Below are 1,695 nucleotides of genomic sequence, written 5' to 3' on the forward strand. Positions count from 1 at the left end.
CTTTTAAGAGCATGGGAAAAAACCAAAGATAAGCCCAAAATGAACAATAACAAAGTCTAAAAGTTAACAAATTCCCATTTGAGGAAAAGCCATAAGATCTGCTTTAATTAAAACATTGATGAATAACTTCAAGAGTGTCCTCGAGAAATAGAAAGGTGCTGGGCAATTGTTCCTGCCTCTGTTTCTTCCACATGCTGAGATTTGTAGAGAGAGTTTGTCTGGCAGCATCGGCATAAGGATAATAACCAAAAAGTGAGGTCAGCTGCTTGGCAGAGTGGCTCCACGTGTACCTCCCAGTAGCTGCAGAGTGTGATTCTTCTGCTGCCGATGAAATGGTTGGTGTTGTCTTCCCTGTAGCTCCACCTTATTCTAATTCTGTGACTCCGTCTGCTGACTGTTTCCCCAGTGCCCCGAGTCCTCCCTCTCAGCTGTCCTTGAGGGAGTCCGAGTTACAGGCAGGGCCTTAGGCTTTGTGCCCTGATACCTTAAGCCATCATCTCCCGCCATCCAGGACTCAAGGGCTGCAGAGCTGATGAAGCTTCCTGACTTGTGAGAAAACTCGCAGGACTCTGTCTCCTCGGGAAGAGAAGAAGCACCGCATTCACACCCTCCAGTCCTGTTTCAACCTCATTTGTTTGCATTTGTTTTAATTTCCTATGTGCCTTCCTCCCTCACCATCTCTAGATTCTCCTCTTCTCCATGGGGAAATTCCTCCTGCTCACTTGGTGTGTCCTTCCCACCCAAACCAGCCCTTATGCCTAAGGAGGTTCTGGGTAGGGAGTTCATTTTAGATCTGCTTTTTTTGTTTGTTTTTGTTCTCATTGAGAACTGCCTTTGCAATCTCATGTTTCTCTTGGGTCCTCTTTAATGGCCTAACTTCTTCAAACCACGATTTTCTTTTAGCTCGTCAAGGTGGCTTTGGAGAAAAGTCTGGCAACTGTGGAGACCCAGAACCCATCTTTTTCCCCTCCTTCTCTGACGGGAGGGGACAGTAACAGGTGTTTTCAGGAAGAAATACTCCACCTGAGGGCTGAGATCCACCAGCACTTAGAAGAGAAGAGGACAGCTGAGGAGGAACTGAAGGAGCTAAAGGCTCAAATTGAGGAAGCAGGATTCTCCTCAGTGTCCCACATCAGGTAGGACGTTCTTCCCAGAGAAGGGGAGCTTGCGGGTCATGAGGCACCACAGCCAAGGGCCTCACCTTGCTGCAGCCAAGGCATCCATGCTGACAAGGGGCTACTTGGTCCATATCCCAGGCAGAAATGCATTAATATTTCTACAAATTCTTTAGATAAAAGTAAGTAATACTGGCTAATGGTAATCACTTTCTGTTATTCAAATAATCCTGGTCTTAATTCAGTATAACAATGCCCACTATTATTGTGCATCTGCCAGTCATACATATAACAGTCATGGTGGAAACCTCCTTGTTACATGACCAGTATTGCTCTTTTTAATTGACTGAAACATGTAAGGAATCGCTGCTACCTACTGTGTTTCACTGCTGTATAGCGAACCAGAACAGTCCATGGAGGAGGATTTTTTTTTTTTTTTTTTTTAAGGTGGAGTCTCACTCTGTCGCCCAGGCTGGAGTGCAATGGCGAGATCTTGGCTCACTGCAAGCTCCGCCTCTCGGGTTCGTGCCATTCTCTTGCCTCAGCCTCCCGAGTAGCTGGGACTACAGGCGCCCAGCGC

At 46.7% G+C, this 1,695-nt stretch overlaps 1 protein-coding gene across 1 annotated transcript in view; it reads left to right on the top strand.

Moving 5' to 3' along the window:
- Positions 1-332: 332 nt before the first annotated feature.
- LOC105518347 (myomegalin-like) overlaps positions 333-1,695 on the top strand; it is a 7,937-nt gene continuing 6,574 nt past the window's right edge. The window contains 2 exon segments of the mRNA XM_011951315.1: positions 333-455; positions 904-1,136. Coding sequence (XP_011806705.1) covers positions 333-455; positions 904-1,136 — 356 coding nt within the window.

This window comes from Colobus angolensis, unplaced genomic scaffold (genome assembly GCF_000951035.1).
Source record: "Colobus angolensis palliatus isolate OR3802 unplaced genomic scaffold, Cang.pa_1.0 Scaffold317, whole genome shotgun sequence".
Classification (NCBI taxonomy): Eukaryota; Metazoa; Chordata; class Mammalia; order Primates; family Cercopithecidae; genus Colobus; species Colobus angolensis.